Raw genomic sequence first — 17,106 nt, forward strand, 5'->3', positions numbered from 1 at the left:
AAAAACTTAGGTTTATTTTGAATTTGTATTATTTTCAAAATAAAAGGGTAACGGTTTTCCGATTGAATCTGAAAAGCACGAGTACTAACTTTATAATTGGGTAAAAATAAAACTTAATTTTATTACAAGTTAAGCATGGCAATAGCATTTCTATAATAAAAATGTTGAAAGCTAAATATAACGTATGCCACAATGTACACATAATGTATGACTATTATCAAATAGGTAGTTCTAAAAATCTGTTAAACTAGATGATTAATGTACAGTAATGCTTAGTGGGCAGTAAATATTACATAAACTAAAAAATAAACTAAATCATCTTTTTAAAAAAGAATTGTGGTCATATAAAAGTGGAGTGGATTTTGTTAAGTGCATTCTAAAGACCAAGACAAATGTCTTTGGAATTTCCCTGGATACAGATATAGGAGATTAGTATGAGCACTTTACATATGTGAAGATATCATCAGACATTCAGATCAGATATACTTTATTTGTCCGGGTAAGGGAAATTTGTTATGAGTATGCATGTGCAGCTGCGTAACGAGACAAACACATTGAAAACATTTATGCAGTCATGTCACCCATAACATTAAGTATGTTGTCCTTAAATTATTATCAAAAATGGGGGTGTAATATGTTAATTACATATGAGGTGCACAGTAACGCCGTATTTCAAAATGAGGACCCTGGAGCTGTACCCATGTTCCCCAAAACATAAGCTTGGTAGGTGGATAACCTTCTCTAAATTGTTCCTAAGTGTGTGAGCTAGTGATGCCTTGTGATGGACTGGTGCTAATCCAGAGTGTATCCTTGATTTGTGTTTCTGGGATTATATATGTATATTCAATTCAATTTAATTTGTATAGTGCTTTTAACAATGGATATTGTCTCAAAGCTGCTTTACAGAAACATATAAATACAAGATACAGATTTTAAGTTTGTGAATTTACCCTAATCAGCAAGCCGGTGGCGACAGTGGCAAGGAAAAACTCCCTAAGACAATATGAGGAAGAAACCTTAAGAGGAACCAGACTCAGAAGGGAACCCATCCTTATCTGAATAACAACAGATAGTGTGAAAGTAAAAAAAAAGTTAATTATTGTTTTTACATGAATTCTGTTCTGTTGAACTAGTCCACTGTTCAATAAAGGAGACTTGAGTGCAAAATTGTATGTGGTAATTGCAGTGCTAAGGCCATAACAGCAACCGTAGTCCCAGCACCCACAGCGAGAATGTCCTGTGGAATTGAGGTCCAAAACCATTTCCATGGTACTTCAAGCAGCACCATCCTCAGCAATCTCCAGGCTGCACCGCTTGGTGTCGTCCTCAGTGACAGAATGTATCCTTGGGTTGATGAGAGCTCCATCCAGAGGTAAGGCATCAGGATAGATCAGGCAGGTCTGGAGATCAGAAAGGGTCAGGATCACTGGCATCTCCATAATATCATGTGCAGCTGGACATAAGGAGAGAGGGTGGTAAAGAGAGGGAGATTGTTAGGTATGTTTACTATCCCGTAATAGATAAGACTGTGTACTTTGCATAAAAGAAAATCTATTCATGGTAAACTTGAGTAAACAAATATGTTTTCAGCCTGGACTTAAACACTGAGACTGTGACAATATATATAGTACGTATATAGCCGAGAGCTGAGGACTTTTAATTTGACACAGTCGTGCTCCACCACTTCCTTTTACTTCCTGTTGGTTATGTGGGCTCATATAGCTAAAAAAAACAAAACAACGACACGTCAACAGCGCCTCCATCTTAGATAGGTCCATTTCATTTATTTTAAGTTACATTAAATATTCTTGGAAAATGCCGGTACAATGTGCAGCGTACGGTTGTAAGAATCGTCGAAACGCAAATCTAAGAAAACAAGGGGTCACTTTCCACAGGTGAACTTTCTGCTCATACGCGTGTTTTTACACCGAGGCAGGGGCTAGCCAGCTAGTCTGTGAATTAGGTTAGCTAGCTAACGACAATTGTTTACAGTTTGTTGTTTACCTAATAAATGCGATCGCGTTATCCTTATCTTGACTTACTTCCTAACTTTTTGTAGTGATCGGTTGGAGGTTAAAGGTTAAGATCGGTTTTTGTAGACTAACATTAAATCTGGTAGCTGTGTTTGTGTTTAGGCCAGTCCAGCGTTGTGGATATGAGATTTGAGCTCGATTTGCAGAGTGTCTCACTGCTGCACGAGCTAAGCATCAGTAACACAGCCTGCATGTTCTGTCTGAAGGAAACCTGTAACATACAAAATGCTGAAGAATAACAGTTTTGGAGTGAAACCCCAAAGGCCAGCCGGATATATTGTTCCTATACACTTCCCTTTGAGACTCCACCCACTCATGGTTGGACAAACTCTCCAAATATCTCTGTAGTTGTGGTTATAACTCTTGAGGTGAAGAAAACCTCATTATGGTCTCACACTTTCAAATCCATAACAGTTCACTCAAGTCGTACGAAAATGAGAAGGGGCGGAGTTAACATACCGTACACTTAATACGACTTTATACGAGATTAAACGATATAAACACTTCGCTCTCATTTGTTCCAATTCATATGAATTTCTCACAAGAACAGGTTTACAAAACTGCCAGTTAAATGTAGTTTTATTTTATTGGTGTGGTAATACCACTTTCTGTTTATAAGCTTTCTATAATTTTCTATATTTTGTTTATAGGCTTTATTTTGTGATTCCATGAACTTTTAGCCATTGTAACTCTTCAAATTAAACTTTTATTACAACTAAATTTAAACGTTTTTTTTTTTTTTAAATAATAATTATAATAATTTCCCAACATTTAAAAACATTTAATTATGATATGCTCCATCTCAAGAATTGCAAGGCTGATTTGTTTTTTGTTTGTGCTGTACACCGAGAATATTTGGGTTTGAGAGAAAAATGAATAAGTAATTTTTTTTATTTAAAAAAAAAATTATTTCAGATTTTTTTTTTAGCCTTTTGTATCAGACCACCCAATTTTTAGGTGAGCAAAAGTATAGAAACCGATTAGTCTTTTGCTTGCAATAACTGCATCAACCCGGCAACTCAGTGACATCACCATAAAGCTGGTTTCTGATTAATTTGGTTGCATTTCTCTGTAAACTGACAGACAAAATGTTCCTGTAAACTTCTGAATTCATTCTGTGGCTACCATCATGAGTTACATCATTAATAAAGATTAGTGAGCCTGTTCCAGAAGCAGCCATGCAAGCCCAGGCCATGACACTTCCTCCACCATGTTTCACAGATGAGCTTATATGTTTAGGATCATGAATAGATCCTTTTTTCTCCACACTTTGGCCTTTACATCACTTTGGTAGAGGTTATTCTTGGTTCCAGAACTTTTGTGGCTCATCTCTGTATTTCTTTGTGAATTACAATCTGGCTTTCTGATTCTTACTGCTGATGAGTGGTTTGCATCTTGTAGTATGGCCTCTATATTTCTGCTCTCAAAGCCTTCTTTGAATGGTGGGTTGTGATGCCTTCACCCCTGCCCTGTGAAGGTTGTTTGTGAAGTCACTGACTGTAGTTTTTGGGTTTTTATTCACAGCTCTCACAATGTTTCTCTCATCAGTTGTTGTTGTTTTCCTTGGCTGACCCATTCTGTGTCTGTTGCTCAGTACACCAGTGATTTCTTTCTTTTTCAGGAGATTCCAAATGCCTCTGTCAGTGCCTCTGATTGCTTTTTCCTCTTTTCTCAGCTTCAAAATGGCTGGTTTTTCTCCCATAGTCAGCTCTCTGATCTTCATGTTGGCTTATTCTTTTTAACAATAAATGCAGTCTTTACATGTAAAACAGAAGCCTAAAACCAAGAGTAGATGTTTAAACAGTCAGTCTAACAGGACACTGGGTAACAAGAAACACATGTCAGTCACATGTTGTAGTATTTTTGCTCACCTGCAAATTGGGTGGTCTGATACAAAATTTTGTATGTCGTTTAACACATCTACATATAAATACCAAGAAATAAAAACTGAAATTCTAAACTTTTTTCACATATACACAGTGCCCTCCACTAATATTGGCACCGTTGGTAAATATGAGCAAAGAAGGCTTTGAAAAATTGTCTTTATTGTTTAAACTTTTGATCTTTTGTTCAAGAAATTCACAAAAATACTCTGCTCGCATGGATATTAAACAATTGCAAACACAACACAAGTTTATCCCCCAAAACATCTTTGTTAAATATAGGTGTGTAACAATTATTGGCACCCCTATGAATTCATATGAGGAAAATATATTTGAAGTATATTGCCATTGATATTAGCGGAGGGCACTGTATCTTTCGATCTCAAACCCAAATGTCTTCAGTCTACAGCAAAAACAAATGAATTGCTCGTACTGTTCCAGTAGTTTTGGAGGGGAATATATTTGTAAATGTAATATCAGTGGTACACAAATGGCAACCTGATCGTGGAATAACCCTATTAACATAACAGGGATATGTGGTTAGTTGGTGTTTCTCGAGTACTAATGACGTTATGTTTGTGTGTAAATGTATTTCAAGGTTTCCCACTGATGCTAAACTGAGAAAAATTTGGGAGACTGCTCTGAGAAAAGAGGGGTTTTCAGCCACCCCTCATTCAGTTCTGTGCAGTCAGCATTTCACAGAGGATGCCATTGACAGAACTGGGCAGATTGTTCGCCTTCGTGAAGGAGCCATCCCATCGATTTTTAATTTCCCGGCACACCTTCAGAAAGTATGTTTACAATTGTAAAGACAGTGTATTATGTTTGATGATATTGTTTGTTTTTTAACATTTCAAAAATCGTGTGATACAGTGACAACTTACATAATTGCATTTCCTAACAAAATGTTATTTTAGAAACCCATTAAACCAAGAAAGACTGCAACATCACAAAAGGCTGCTGCTCCTTATGAAGTAGTGGTGGTGAAAGCAGACAGCAATGCCAACAGAAATAAACCAGAAGCTCTGGTTTGTGATGTGAGTATTTCTTGAAAACAGTCCCAAAAAATTGTACACAAACAAATGACTGGAATGAATATGCATGGAGCCTGACTTTTTTTCCTTATCAGGAGCACTCATATGCACTGGATCCTTCACCGAACAGGGTGAAAGACAGACTGGCGCAGGCCCTGGCAAACATGGAGCGCCTCCAGCGTCAACTCCGCAATGCCAAGGACAGAGAAAGGAGATGCAAGACAACACTAAAGAGTGCCTTGGATGACCTAAAAGAGAGAAATCTCATCACAGATGAACTTCATCAAAGACTGGACATGTATTCAAGTCTTTAGAACTCACTAGTTCCTGCTAACTTTGCTAGAACTGCACAGTGCAGCTTTAAAGGGGTATGAAAAATTTTTGTGGCACAAAAGGAAGGGCGTATGTCAGTAAATTTGTTTATTCTAAACAAATCATTTTGTTTAAATGCTCCATGCATGCCATTCCTTTTGGATATTCTCTTGTGGGCTCTCCGTGTTTAACTAGTACCCCAGTGCGTGTACTGGAACCGGGCGTTAACTTGGATCCCTCACCAGCTTTGCTGAAGATTTTTCTCTGCCACAGTGTACGGAAAGACTGTGTTTGATCATCATGTAAAATAGCTTGAGCCTGTAAATATTGCCTTGTTTTTGCAAATAAATGTATAATATTTTGTATCTTTGTTTATGTGCACCCATGCTGCATGTTTGCCTCACACCTCTGGGGTTAGGAGTTTGAATCCCGACTCTGGCCTTATGCACAGAGTTTGCATGTTCTTCCCGTGCTTCAGGTTTTCTCCTGCAGCCAAGACATACACTGTAGGCTGATTGGCATTTCCAAATTGTCCGTAGTGTGTGAATTAGTGTGTGAATGTCTGTGTGATTGTGCCATGCACAATGAATTGGCACCCCAACCAGGGTGTCCCCCTCCTAGTGTTCCGAGTTCTCTGGGGTAGGCTCCAGGTCCTCATTTGTACGATAAGATATATGGAAAATGGATGGATGGATTTAGGATTTGTGGTTTTGTGCCAACATCACAAGCAGTAAAAAACCCACTGTTGACTCAGCATTGATGTGAGATTTGTCATTAGCTTCATATGTACAGTGCTTCTCAGCACCCTTTTGCACTCCAAAATAAAAAATGGGATGAACAATGGCAGAGCCAGTGTGGCATAAGATATAACAAAAAAAGTGATAATAAAAATTCTGACAACACTCAAACATTTGTTTTCCCAGCTAACAAATATTGGTTCCCTGAACATTCTGGCAACATTTGGTTTTGGTTCCCCAGTCCAAAAAGGGATTTTTAGTTTACAAAAATATAACGTTTGCATTTCTTTGTGCCCCTATTTTTCTTTCTTTTAGTCACATTAGTCACACATTTGGAGAACTTAGAAAACACACACACACAAAAAAAAAGTTAGAAAAAAAAAAACCCTAAATCAATCTTTGGGGAAAGTTCCTTGTCAGTTGTCCTACAACCATATGAAAACGTTGTGCTTTAACGTTCCCAGAACGTTTCAGGAACACCACTGCTTTTGTTAAACTAAACGGAGTGTTCCCAAAAATAACCAAAGGGGAACCAAAAGCTATGGTTAAGGAACAGTTCTGTGTTTGCTGTACTCAGACAATTGACTTATCCGTACAATAACGAAAAAAAGATTTGCACAGGATTAAAACTGGAAATCTCCTAAATAAGCTGAAATAACTCATAACGAAAAACAACAACAACAACAACAACAACAACTGAAAAAACCGACAAAAACACATAAGCACGTCTTCTCTAAACTGTATTTTCCCATTCAAAATTGACCAGGATCTGACCAATCCGAGTCGCTTAAATCAGAAAGGGGCGTGGCAGGTCCACACAGGCGCTGTCAGTTCACTGACAGGAAAGCACAAACGCTATCAGCATGGCGGAGTTTGGCGTAAACAAGAATGCTTCTACAGATGAGCTACAGAGGTAATGCTAGACCTGTCAAACTCTCTTTAGTGCAAACAACATTATAATGAGTTTATTTACAGTATTATATTATTTGTCAGTATTGTTGTGGTCTTCCTGGTCCGTTCAACTGTCTTCGCTCATTGTCATGTGACTTAGTCAGTCGCCTCATAGTAATATACATGTATGATGTATGGACTTTGTTACTTTTCAGCGTCGTGGGTAAAGGAAAATTTAAAAGAGCCGAAGACATCTTGTTTTACAAGTAAGTTTTCTAAACAATCAAGAAGGATTTCGGGAACATAGCTACTGATTCATTTGTTTACTTGTTTGATTAATGGTTGAATAACCAACACAGGAGACAGAAAGCCAGAGCTGAGTCTCAGTACTGTGCCTTACTGGACACTTTAGTCCTGCAAGAGAGAGCAGCTGCTGTGGAGCTGTGTGAGTCCTACTCTCAGGTAAACACCTCAGATCTTCAGTGTTCGTCTATGCATTTCATAGCATGCAGGCGTTCAAACACAATACAGACTCCATTTTAATTTACAGAGAAGTACATTCATATAAATCAATTAATCAAACTTCATTTGTTTCAAAATAATGCAAAACAAAATAATAACACTGAAGAGTCACTGTCTACATTGAACAGGAACATTTGCTTCTTCTAATCCATGAAATTCCTAATGGATCTCTGAGGTTTACGATTGATGAATTGCAGCCTGTCCAAGCTCGCTATAAAGCTGCAGACGTCTTGATTGGAGAACCCGAATATGAGCAGTAAGTCTTGAACTTAACACGACAGTTCTTTATTTTGATATGCATTAAATGCAGTTTGTGTGGGGCTTTTTTTTTTTTAAGAAAAAAAGGGCCTGTTATATTCTAACCCGTAAGTCTAAAATCCTTCCCATCATGAATTTTATGTGTCACAGGTTGAGGATTGAGTGGAAGAGAGCTGACTGTGTTTCTCTGACCTGGGGTTCAGGGCAGTACCATGTCCAGGTCTTTGCTTTCCCCTTCCACTTAGAGATTCTCTATGAGGACGAGGCAATTGTCACATTTAATCCTAAAGGCAGACTCTGCTTTGAGACACTGTGTAATCCAGCCAGGTAACTGTATAAACATGTTGCCTGTGTTCTCACTGTAAAAAGCTATCCTAGCTGGAAATGCAAATTTCTATTATCTACACTAAATCCTCTTTGCATTTTTTACAGGCCATCCTCCAGTTCATATCAGGCAAGAAATACACATAATATATATATACACACACATAAAATGCTACATTATTATTATTAATAATAACTGTATGACTGTATTGGTCATGTGGTCAAACTCTAATTCTCTCATTTCACAGGGTGAAGAAAATCCTTTAGGGCTGTGGAAGGAGACTTTCACACAGTTTCAAGACACCAATGCAAAAGGTGTGTTTGCCTAGTGTTGCTTTAGGTTCAAATTTCAGTTTGAGACATTATAAAGTCAAGCCATATATTATTGTCATTCTTTTTCATATAGGTCACAGTTCAGTGGGTATTGACCTTCGGCTCCATGGTTTCAGCCACGCTTATGGTATTCCTGAGCATGCAGATTCTCTCCAGCTGAAGGACACCAGGTAGAGTCAGGATTTAATGTGTTAGTCCTGCATAAGTTAATTAAAAGGGGTGTGCATTCAAATATTTAAAATTGATTAAACTGATAATACAAATTTCTCTGTATTAATAGCTTCCTAAACCATATTAAAACATCTTCACCAACTTGATCATTTGTTTTACAGTGGCAGTGAGCCGTATCGATTGTACAACCTGGATGTGTTTGCCTATGAGATCAACAGCAGACTGGGGCTTTATGGTTCTGTTCCTCTTCTGTTAGCTCACAAGGCAGACAGGACGCTGGGGGTGTTCTGGCTCAACACCTCTGAAACTCTGGTAGATCTGCAGTATGGCTCAAGCTATCAGGAGGTATCAGTCCATCTATTAATACCCAGGGTGGGGAGGGTTACTTTAAAAATGTATTCCATTACAGTTACAAATTACTTCACAAAAGAATGTAATCAGTAGCGTAATCCAAGTGTCACAAGATGAAAGTAATATAATCTGATTATTTTTGGATTACTTCAAGGTCACATATTTAAATAAAATCAAGAGAAAAGCAATATGAACTGAAATACTTTTCTTTAGAGCTTATTTTAGAGCATAAAAACATGTTCAAGGTTTGGATTTGTTTTAATAAAATAAATAAACAAATAAAGGTCACTGTCCCTGATGCGGGTAATGTTACTTCACAAAAGATTACATCCATGTTTGAATGTCCATGGAATAAAATAAAATATCAGATGCCACAAGTGTACCTTCTGCCTTCATTTACACATTTGAATGGCTATGTAATATGAAGAAATGTGATAACATGAAATTAAAAATGACCTTATATGGCCACGGGCATTGTTTCAACTCTTGACAGCTGGCATTTGCTGCTATTGTCAAGCAACTGTTTGACGGCCTACACAACTGTGCTTCACCTTCGCGTGTTCATTGAGAGTAGGCTAATGGTTGAGAGGCAGGAATTTGGCCAATAGTTCCTGCAAGCCTTTTATAATCGACCAATTGGTATGTGAGAAGGCGGGAATTACAGAGAGGGGTTAAAGCAATGCAAATACGCGCACACGGGATGCAGTATTAGACCATAAGCACATCATAATGAAACTAAAGCCAAATCCCGGGCATTTTCTCAAATTTAGAAATCCCGGCCGGACGCTTTTTAAAGAAAAAGAGGATGTATGGTCACCCTAACAAAAGCATTTCAGCACATTTCAGAGAAAAAATTGTGTTAATCTCTACCAAATTAACTTTGCTCAAAATTTATTTGCATATGCACCCGAAGGTTGCTCATGTGAGCCAGAACTGTCAAGAGAGAACCAGAACTATAATCAAGCAATTGTCTATATTGTGTTACGTCAAAAGGTTCATTTCTTTGGTTATAAACGGAATCCTGATAGTATTCCTATTTTTTTTTACAAAATGTACCTGTAATCTGTTTACTTAGTTTTTTTGACATAACTGTAATGGATTACAGTTACCAATTTTTTTGTATCCTGATTACATAATGCTGTTACATGTATTCTGTTACTCCCCAAGCCTGTTTATACCCTGGTCCCAAGGGCTACTGAAAGCCAGACAATCATTTCTTTGTATTTTGTAGGGCACCTCTTTTTTTTCTTTTCTTTCTTTTTTTTGTAATAATAAGCTAGGCCAAAATGCAATATGCATTAGGTCCTATTGGAAACCACTATGCATATGTCCAGCCATCTTAACAATCTTAACTTATTTCAGTAACCGATGATCTAGTGATGATGACATCATAACTGGAGCACAAAAGAATATGACTCAATCAACAGAGGTCAAAATGTTGTCAGTTATAATGAAGTGAGAAATTTGGAGGTTGCTGAATGATGATAACAACTACACTGTACTGTATATGGTGTGTTTTTCAGCAGGGAGAGGATGGCCCACCAGTGAAGAAGAGCAGGGAAAATCCTCAAATCGATGTGGGCTGGGTGTCGGAGAGTGGACAAATTGATTGTTTCATACTGCTTGGACCTTCACCGACCCAAGTGTTTTCTCAGTATGCACAACTCACAGGTGTACTGCCTTTGTCAAATATTAGCAAATATGCACTAACAATTCACTACACTAAAGCTCCGGCTGATCACAGTTTCTCAAATAAACTGTGGTCTCAAGGCCAAGTTACACAAAGGTGTATATATGTTTTCTATCTGACAGAACAGATAAGCTTCCGTTTTAACCAATGATTCAATTTCATGATCCATGCAACTTGAATGAACCTCTACTTGCATCCTTCTATATTTTGTACTTGCACGTGTGGGTTAAAATCATCATGTACAACAATGTTGTGACTGTGTAGTCTGTCTGTGGAGTACAGATACAAAGTAAAAAAAAAATTCTGCAGATCTACAAAGTACAAAATATCTGCACTATAATAATGTTCAGCATACTGAGATGGGTAACCAGGATAAACACGAACATGCAGTTTGTTCCCTGTTTTGCCTCATGTTAAATTGAACTGTTATATTGCCAGCTGGCCCAGCTTTGACTGTTAATAGTGTTGTAAATGTGGGCATCAAACTGTATGTATGTGTTTGTTTATTTTTATATAAATCTGAAGCACGTTGGCAGTGCTGATAGAATGTGAATGGTGCGGATTGGATAGCTTGCCACTTACACATTGAGTGTATACAACAGTAGTAGGCAGTGCAGTTTTCACTGAAAACTCAAATGGAAGTATCATATAATTCTCTGGTGGGTGACAATCTCAAACACCGTTCCTAAGTAGTAGGACTATTCATGTGAATGTCTTTCCTCCACTGTTGACAGGATACCAAGCCTTGCCACCTTTGTTTTCCCTGGGATATCACCAGTGTCGCTGGAGCTATAAGGATGAAGAGGACGTGAAAGCTGTGGATGCTGGCTTCGACTGCCATACCATCCCTTATGATGTAATCTGGCTGGACATAGACCACACTGAAGGGAAACGCTACTTCACCTGGGATTCCAAACTGTTTTCTAACCCAGTGGACATGCAGCTCCATTTGCAGAGAAAGAAAAGGAAGGTGGGCATGCAAAACTCATCAGTTACCTGTATGGTTATCTTCCTATCTTTCTTTAAAAATACTGGTTTTTAATGCACATATCCAGTGTCACAATAGTTTTCTTTATGGGTTTTAGATGGTGGTTATCAATGATCCCCATATCAAGGCTGACCCTGATTGGCCTTTTTTTTGTGAAGCCAGAGATGGCGGCCATTTTGTGAAAGACAGCAATGGTGGTGTTTATCATGGAACATGCTGGCCAGGTATAATAATGTTTTTTATTATATCTCAGCATTTCCCAATTTCTGTTGCAAGACAGGTTGTTTTATTTTGTTGTAATGTCAAACTGTAATGATAATTTCTACAATTCCAGCACCTTGATACTCTTTTAATGATCAGACTGGTGTTTTGAAAGTTACAGGTTTCTCACTGTGCTGTATCTTTAGGCGATTCCTGCTACTTGGACTTCAGTAGCTCAAGGACAAGGTCGTGGTATGCCAGACAGTTTTCACTTGACAAGTATAAAGTAAGGATGTACAGAAGAGTTGAAACCTCTCTCTCATCTGTTTTAAAGCTCTGACTAATCTCATGCATATTATTTACATGTACTGTCCTTTTTATGGACTTTGTCTAATGTGTTTGTGGAATAGGGGTCTACAGAGTCCTTGTTTGTGTGGAATGACATGAACGAGCCCTCTGTCTTTAATGGACCAGAGCAGACAATGCCTAAAGACGTGGTTCATTGCTCAGGCTGGGAACACAGGGAATTACACAACCTGTATGGCTTTTTCCAGGTTACAGCAGCCATAGAATTCATCCTTATTTTGAACTGGTAAATCTTTAGGCAGCACAGGTAATCACAGCAATATTCTCTCCACAGCACATGGCAACTGTTGAGGGTTTGATAACTCGCTCTGGTGGCTTGGAGAGACCATTTGTTCTGTCACGCTCCTTCTTTGCTGGGTCTCAGAGAATGGGTAAGCCAAAATCTGTGGGTCTTTTTCTACTGCACAATGTATCAGAACTGTTTGCATGAGAAACTAAAACTGTGTTGTTTTTTTTCTGTTGGACACCGGTCCAGTAGTAAATGATACAAATGTATGGTTTTACAGTGACAGCAAGATTGACTCTGGATGGGTGTAGCAGCACTCTGTTGCTGATTGGTTATGCATATCATGCCATACATTGTGTAACTCTACTGGAAAACACTGCATTAAAAAACCCAACAAATTTCAAAAGAGGGTGAAACGCACTACTGGCCTTTATTTTTTAACCTGTACCAAAATGTTAATTACATCCCCAAAAACATACCAAAAGAAAAATAGTTTATGGCAAAAATACTTTAATTAGTTTTCTGATCGTATTAGGAGCCAACTTTACAGATGTCGTCAATGATTTGTTAAGGATTAATTAGTAAAATAAGAATGGGTAATGATTAATTAATGGCCAATACTGATGATACACTGTAATGATGTTAGTCATTTTTCACTTTGCAGTTATCCCTGTGACCATTCCAATTAACTCTGAAGTCAGTGGAGAATAAACTTAAAGCAACAATTTCTCTTTCTTTCCATTTGGCTCAATTAAGATTTCTAAGTGTACAATGGAAAAATACAGCAATGTTGTGTTTCTAGTTTGTTTGTTTTTCCCCACAGGTGCTGTATGGACAGGGGACAATGTTGCTACCTGGGAGTATTTGAAGATCTCAATCCCTATGCTGTTGTCATTGAGTGTCACTGGAATGCAGTTTTGTGGGGGTCTGTTTACCTCCTTTAGTGGCTGCCAAGAAAGGCACAAACTGATATTTGATATTATACATTGTCAAGATTTAAAAATGTATCATAATTTTTGTCTGTAATCTGTGTTTTTGTAGCTGATGTAGGAGGCTTTGTGCAGAATCCAGACCCTGAGTTGCTGGTGCGCTGGTACCAGGCGGGGGCGCTGCAGCCTTTCTATAGAGGCCACTCAGATAGACGGACCAAGCGGCGGGAGCCCTGGCTGTTTGGGAGCACAGTCACTTCAGCAGTGAGATCAGCAATCCAACAGAGATACTGCCTCCTGCCTTACTGGTACACTCTCTTTCACCTAGCCCATACCTCAGCATTGCCCCCAATGAGGTACACAATTTTCAACTTTTTTTTTTTACTTTATTGCCGTTCATCTTGTCTAACTGCTTTATCCTAATCAGGGTCACAGTAGATCTGGAACTGCTGGGAATACATCCTGCATTGATGAATTAATTACTACATACATTTAAATGAACGCAAACATAAAAGTAATTGTGCGTCTAACAGCAGAAGGCTAAGCGCAGTTACTAAATCAGAATATTCTACATTAAATCCTTTCAAACTTTTTTGACAAATGGGACTAATAAAAAAACAGACTTTCTTAGGTGTTAGATATCATACACAAGAGTAATTAACACAGTAGAAACCTTCCTGGTACCGTCTTGGTGCTAGTGTGGCTGTGGGCTGATTTGGTGATGGACTGGGCTTTTCACTGTAGATTAGTTTTCAAAAACCAGTGAAGATTTTTTTTGTTTGTTTGTCTCAGACCTCTGTGGGTGGAGTTCCCGAAGGAGACAGAAACCTTCACTGTGGAAAACCAGTACATGATTGGTAAGTATGACTAATCCACATTTACAAATAAAAGTACCCTATATCCCTATATAAATCACTATTGTACAGAACAAATTACAATGTATAATGTGTAGGCAATATTGCTGTGCATGATTTCAGGCAGTGCACTCCTGGCCTGTCCTGTGACTGACCCAGGAGTCACAGCAGTCAAGATTTTACTGCCAGGGTCAGACGAGGTCGGTCTAATGCTCTGCATGCTTCTCAACGTCATTATCAGTGCAATGTATATACATATTGCACCTAAGTAGCGATGTGTGTGGTTTTGTGTGGTAGCTGTGGTATGATGTCAGCAACGGTGAGGTGCACAGAGGAGGAAAGACTCTGACACTTCCTGTGACTCTGGAGACGGTGAGTCAATGCTCCATTACAGTACACACACTAGCCAAACCGCACTCAGGGTGCAGTAAACACCTTGTTCAGGAAACCCAACCTGGCCTATATGATTTGTGTTTCCTGTGAATATTTTCCAGGTACCTGTGCTGCAGCGTGGAGGAACAGTTGTGACCAGGAGAACAGGCTGTGGTTCCTGCACTGCTGATCTCCAGCAGCATCCCTTCACTCTTACTGTAGCTCCAGACTTTGAGGTGATCATCCTTCTTAGCAATATCTTGATAAGGTTTTAAAGGGGCAGTGGTAGCTCAGTGGTTAAGACGTTGGACTACTGTTCCAAAGGGCTTAGCAAGGCCCGTAACTCTCATCTGCTCAGTAGTATAAATGATATAACTGTAAGTCACTCTGGATAAGGGCATCTGCCAAATGCCATAAATAAGGAATAATTGACGACGGGTCATTCTTGCTCTCTCTCTCTCTCTCTAATGACTGCATATCACTGGCTCAGAATGTCTGTCAGCCAATCAGAATCGAGAATTCAACAGTGTTGTAGTGTAAATGTAAATATTTGCACCTCTTTACAGTCTGTGAAAAAGTGGAAACATAGTTTGAAATTTATTTATTTATTTATTTATTTATTTATTTATTTTTTCTCCCCAATTTGCTTATCTGCCAGTTCCCACCCACCAGCTCTCCCCATCACATGACCGCTGTCAAGAGTAATGGGCAAAGATTGACCAAGCAATTTTTTTTTGTCACATTCAGAAAGGGAGATACCAACTTGTTACTGATATTGTTTTGAAATTTTGTACCATTAATCTTAATATGCACTATCGACCATTTTTGTTGTTTTGTTCGTACTTGTGATTCTAAAATTTTGTACAACCTAACACACTAATGTCTTGTTATAAAGAAAGTTTCTTCATTTTATTTTGTCCTAAGGCTGTGGAGACATTCATTCTACCGTATAAATGTTTAAAATTTTAATTAAGATTATAATTTATGCTTTGCTTCAGTATTGATGAGTATCTGCATTACAGGGCAATGCGGAAGGAATGCTGTATGAGGATGATGGACACTCGTTCAGCTATAGGGACAAAAAGCAGTTCTGCTTGCGTAAATTCTCTCTGCAGACTGGTAGACTCATTAGCAGGTATTGTGTGTGTGTGTGTGTGTGTGCGCATGTACGTGTGCGTGTGTATAACATATATTCAGTGTTCAGGCCACTAAAGTGATTAGTGTTGATTACAGCAGTTCTTATGTACCTGTGGTATATATGTAATATGCAGCTGTGCAGCTGAAGAAGCGCTCTTCATCTCTGGTGGCAAACTGGAGTCAGTGGTGATTCTGGGTCAGAAGAGTGTGAAAAGGAAACCTACTCTAAAATCACGTGAGATATATTTATATCACTGTGCTTATTATAAGTTCGGGGTGTCCCACAAGTCTCCATATATAGGGGACTATGTATACCAGCACCACGATGGTTGTGTCTTCATCAGTGGATGCTGGTGAAAGTTCACTTCTAGGTTGGTTCGCAACACTTCCAGTCTTTTTGAATTTGTTAATGTTTGGCAGCAGTGTTGTGTGTGTTGTTGCCATGTTTCCTGTCAAAGTCCATCGCAACCTTGCAACAGTTTCCCAATCCAGCCATGAGAATACTTTTAATACTTTTTATTTTTTTATTATTATTTTTTATTTTTGTCAAATTCATTTCTTAAAGGCTATCTGGAAAAAATATATAATCTAAACTAAGTATGAAAATATTTTTGGAAGAAAAATTTGCTAAAAAGTGTTAATTACCGTATTTACCATACGGAGACTTTTGGGACACTGTACAGTCTATTTGTTTTTAAGGTAGCAATCACGCTGATTATATTGTTTTATAGTACTCATTTGGAAATATTAATTCATTCTGACATGGAAGAAAGCCTACAGTAAAGCATGTAGCAATATTTTGGACTGTATTACTTTTTCCATTCTGTAATAATCCAGTTCCTTTCTCAATCCAGCTGCAGGGAAGAACACGGTTTCGTTTCAGTTTGAACCAAAGCAAGCTCTGTTGACGCTAACTGGTTTGGACCTGGAGATACACACAGATTGGGAAATCAGAATATAACAACGTATTAGTAGGTAGTTTATTAATAATTAGCAGGAAAACAATTCAGGGCCTTCTCTGTGTATGTTCAGTTTTTCTATAAATGACCATTGTTTTTTATTGTTTTTATGGCAATAATAGATGTTTTATTTTCAAAGGCACTTTAATGTGTTTTTTATGTGTTTAAGTTGTGTGTTCGACTGAGAAAAGCAAATAATTGTGAGATCAATGAAATTTCTGAATGGAAGTCAAAAGGGAAGTTGAAAATTGAAGCATTGTAACCTATCTGATTTATTTACTTCCTGTTTTGTGTTAATATCTGGCCATAAAGCCCTGTACTACATGGCCATGATTTATGCAACAATGCTAACTTTTCATGTCTTTATGTAACAAAACATTACAGAGTCAAACAACCTGGTGTGTCTCTGACCTTTTTATACGCACTTAGTAAGTCTGTTACTGTTTTTTTTTTGTGGCAGGTGGTGCATACACACAAACGGTTGCACATTCTGCACGTGCTGTTAAATTTTCACATATTTTATATATATTTATAC

At 38.2% G+C, this 17,106-nt stretch overlaps 2 protein-coding genes and 1 long non-coding RNA gene across 3 annotated transcripts; 2 read left to right on the forward strand and 1 right to left on the reverse strand.

Moving 5' to 3' along the window:
- Positions 1–470: 470 nt before the first annotated feature.
- LOC128633598 (uncharacterized) lies at positions 471–2,436 on the reverse strand. The gene is made up of 2 exons (XR_008397030.1): positions 2,005–2,436; positions 471–1,453 (listed from the first exon to the last, which is right to left on the reverse strand). It is a non-coding gene; the product is annotated as an uncharacterized LOC128633598 (long non-coding RNA).
- On the forward strand, positions 1,725–6,164 carry LOC108269495 (THAP domain-containing protein 6). The gene is made up of 4 exons (XM_017475426.3): positions 1,725–1,895; positions 4,515–4,707; positions 4,834–4,953; positions 5,046–6,164. Exons 1-4 carry the CDS (start codon positions 1,816–1,818, stop codon positions 5,262–5,264), a joined length of 612 nt encoding a protein of 203 aa, XP_017330915.1. The 5' UTR covers positions 1,725–1,815; the 3' UTR covers positions 5,265–6,164.
- Positions 6,165–6,807: 643 nt separating this feature from the next.
- ganc (glucosidase, alpha; neutral C) lies at positions 6,808–16,966 on the forward strand. Its single transcript, XM_017475758.3, has 24 exons — positions 6,808–6,912; positions 7,106–7,156; positions 7,250–7,352; positions 7,541–7,668; positions 7,821–7,997; positions 8,103–8,124; positions 8,243–8,309; positions 8,401–8,497; positions 8,660–8,843; positions 10,373–10,520; positions 11,274–11,509; positions 11,625–11,751; positions 11,935–12,014; positions 12,139–12,282; positions 12,369–12,465; positions 13,144–13,245; positions 13,362–13,605; positions 14,042–14,106; positions 14,227–14,303; positions 14,401–14,475; positions 14,598–14,711; positions 15,498–15,610; positions 15,747–15,847; positions 16,467–16,966. Exons 1-24 carry the CDS (start codon positions 6,863–6,865, stop codon positions 16,571–16,573), a joined length of 2,709 nt encoding a protein of 902 aa, XP_017331247.1. The 5' UTR covers positions 6,808–6,862; the 3' UTR covers positions 16,574–16,966.
- Positions 16,967–17,106: the final 140 nt, after the last annotated feature.

The sequence above is a fragment of the Ictalurus punctatus genome, chromosome 9, assembly GCF_001660625.3.
Source record: "Ictalurus punctatus breed USDA103 chromosome 9, Coco_2.0, whole genome shotgun sequence".
Taxonomy (NCBI): Eukaryota; Metazoa; Chordata; class Actinopteri; order Siluriformes; family Ictaluridae; genus Ictalurus; species Ictalurus punctatus.

Excerpts from the sequence above, each read along its gene's own strand:
- LOC108269495 (XM_017475426.3), top strand. The coding sequence starts at position 1,816 with ATGCCGGTACAATGTGCAGCGTACGGTTGTAAGAATCGTCGAAACGCA. Across the intron at positions 4,708-4,833 it reads TCCCGGCACACCTTCAGAAA|AAACCCATTAAACCAAGAAA; the intron begins GTATGTTTACAA and ends ATGTTATTTTAG. Across the intron at positions 4,954-5,045 it reads CAGAAGCTCTGGTTTGTGAT|GAGCACTCATATGCACTGGA; the intron begins GTGAGTATTTCT and ends TTTCCTTATCAG.
- ganc (XM_017475758.3), top strand. The coding sequence starts at position 6,863 with ATGGCGGAGTTTGGCGTAAACAAGAATGCTTCTACAGATGAGCTACAG. Across the intron at positions 8,310-8,400 it reads TCAAGACACCAATGCAAAAG|GTCACAGTTCAGTGGGTATT; the intron begins GTGTGTTTGCCT and ends TTTTTCATATAG. Across the intron at positions 8,498-8,659 it reads CTCCAGCTGAAGGACACCAG|TGGCAGTGAGCCGTATCGAT; the intron begins GTAGAGTCAGGA and ends TTTGTTTTACAG.